Here is a 2,388-nt window from a genome sequence, read left to right on the forward strand (position 1 = left end):
TATATATATATATATATATTATTCTCCCACCAACGCACTATATTTTATTTAAATGCGAATTTTGGACGGTCCATACTATACTCGTGACACATATAGCATTAACACTTTCTGAAGTTAACATGCAACGATATGGATGGACACCGTCCATTAATGCATGATGTGATTAACTTATAACGAAAGCTATAAATTTAGTTGCAACTGGGACGTGTAAATTATTAGAGAAATTTGAGTAGATAATGTTATTGGAGATTTATGATTATATATATAACAGATCAGATCAATATTTATATATACATATAAATATATAATGGTAAAAAAAAACCATAATCTCGTAATCTAAATATCTGAAAGATAAAATAAAATCGAATTTAAATAGTAGAGAATATCATGATATAATCTTTTGGAAATCTTCTCTATAAGTACGGTTCAGGCATCCTTCAATCTCAAGGTGAGAATAAAAAGGACTGGTGGAGACTTGCCATTTCACTTATGTTGACATCATCATCATCATCATCATCATCACATCCACCACCATCGCCATCTATCCTCATATTATTGTTTTTCTATCTTGAATTTGATTTAGATTTTTTTAAGCAAAATCTTTTTTTTTTGGTTAAAATTTTAAGCAAAATCTTACAAAATGTAACGATAATTTTATCGATTTTTTTCTATATCTCTTATAGAAAATTCGTCTAAACAATTTTTTTTTTTTAAAAAAGTGCGTCTAAGAAAATAAACCGATATTTTCATTACATCGATGTAATAACATAGTTCTTGACGTGGGAATTAGAATCTAAGGACACCGAGAAGAAAAACGATAGAAAGAGCACTTACATTAACCCATAAAAATGTGAAAGAGAGAGACAGAGAGAGAGGGTGTCAATTAAATTAAGGAGTTCTTTTGAAGATCTTCTGTCCCGGTGAAAGGATAGCCCTCGGATCGAACCTCGATTTCCTATCGACAAATCTCGACCATCGGTTCCCGAAATGTCGAAACCAATCCTCTTGCGACTTGTAATGAGGAAGATACAGTTTGAAATCGATTCCATTGCTTACACACCAGTGGACGATTTCACGGTTCTGAATCACCGATTTCTCGACCAAATAAGGTTTCCGGTGGGGCGGAACAAAACGGAGCAAAGCTACGATGTAGAATATATCCCCTTCTTCCGGTAACACCACCGATGTCCGATTATCCCACCTGAAAAAAACATAAGAGCCGAGGTTTGAAAAATTAGGTATGGACTACAAGGGCAAATTGGTCAATGATTAATTGAATATCAATATCAATTTCATAATAAGATGTACCAAAAAATTAGACATTTTGCCGTTTATGAAACGACGACTAGATTGAATATCAAGTGTTTTATTTCATTTTTTTTACTTCCACCAAATCAAAATTTCGTTTTCCACAAAAAGTAAATTCTTTTAATGCCGAAACTGCCCTGAGCCCTCTCTGCCGGGTTACATGACGTGAACTGGCCACCGAGTGGCAATGATATTTTCTTTTAGTTTCATAACAAAAAAGTTACAATAAAAAAAAAACAAAAAAGAGCGATAAAAAGGTTTAAAAAAAGAGAGGAAATTAACGTTAGAACTTAAATGGGTCCCTCACCGTATCTTTGTCCCCACGAGATTTAGTGAGATCTTATGCTAACCTCACCCACGGTTACACCAATTCTCCGTCACCAACACCGACTAATACGACACCGTATTACCTCATCACCTACATATTTTTTTTTTGTTTTCTCTAATTATAGGAACACACCCTCAGCTACCAAACAAAAAATATCCTAACGGCATCATAATTCAATTGTATTCGGTCTAATTTAATTCAAATCACGAAAGGGACACGTGCATAACAGGATCACCCGCCCCAAACAGCACGTGAGAAACACGTGCGGTGACCCACGAAGAGACCCACCCCCATCTCAAAAGCGTTATAAATGACGAAAATCCAGGGGAAATAATCACCTGGATCGCAGCATAGGGTAAACAAGCATGGGACCACCCACGCCGTCGCTCACAAGCTCCTTGAACACCGTCCGATCGAACTTGGAGATGTCGCGTTTCGAGACGAAGAGGTTCAGCCACGGGTGCGGAGCCTCGTCCCACGTCCCCTTCGCCTTGGCCGCCGCCTCCGACCGGTTCACTCGCAGGATGAATTCCACGTACGTGACGTCGATCTCGAACCGTAATCCCTCGATAAATCCTAGCCGTCCAATCAACCTCTCCGCCCGCTGAGATTCGGGAAAAAAAAAAGATTTAACGATCCGAAGTTAGACAGGGACAGGGGTATTATGGTAATTTGGTTAGGGTCACGGCTTCCAGAATCATGCAGATTCCCGAAAATGATGGCGTGATTCGGCCGCTCGTAGAGAGAGAGCG

At 38.2% G+C, this 2,388-nt stretch overlaps 1 protein-coding gene across 1 annotated transcript in view; it reads right to left on the reverse strand.

Annotated features, from left to right (window-relative positions):
* Positions 1–723: 723 nt before the first annotated feature.
* LOC104810957 (cytokinin dehydrogenase 7-like) overlaps positions 724–2,388 on the reverse strand; it is a 4,209-nt gene continuing 2,544 nt past the window's right edge. The window contains exons 3-4 of the mRNA XM_010537452.2: positions 1,975–2,240; positions 724–1,201 (exon numbers count right to left, since the gene is read on the reverse strand). Coding sequence (XP_010535754.1) covers positions 889–1,201; positions 1,975–2,240 — 579 coding nt within the window. The 3' untranslated portion in view covers positions 724–888. The remainder of the gene's footprint in view (positions 1,202–1,974; positions 2,241–2,388) is intronic.

The sequence above is a fragment of the Tarenaya hassleriana genome, unplaced genomic scaffold (assembly GCF_000463585.1).
Source record: "Tarenaya hassleriana unplaced genomic scaffold, ASM46358v1 Cleome19, whole genome shotgun sequence".
Taxonomy (NCBI): domain Eukaryota; kingdom Viridiplantae; phylum Streptophyta; class Magnoliopsida; order Brassicales; family Cleomaceae; genus Tarenaya; species Tarenaya hassleriana.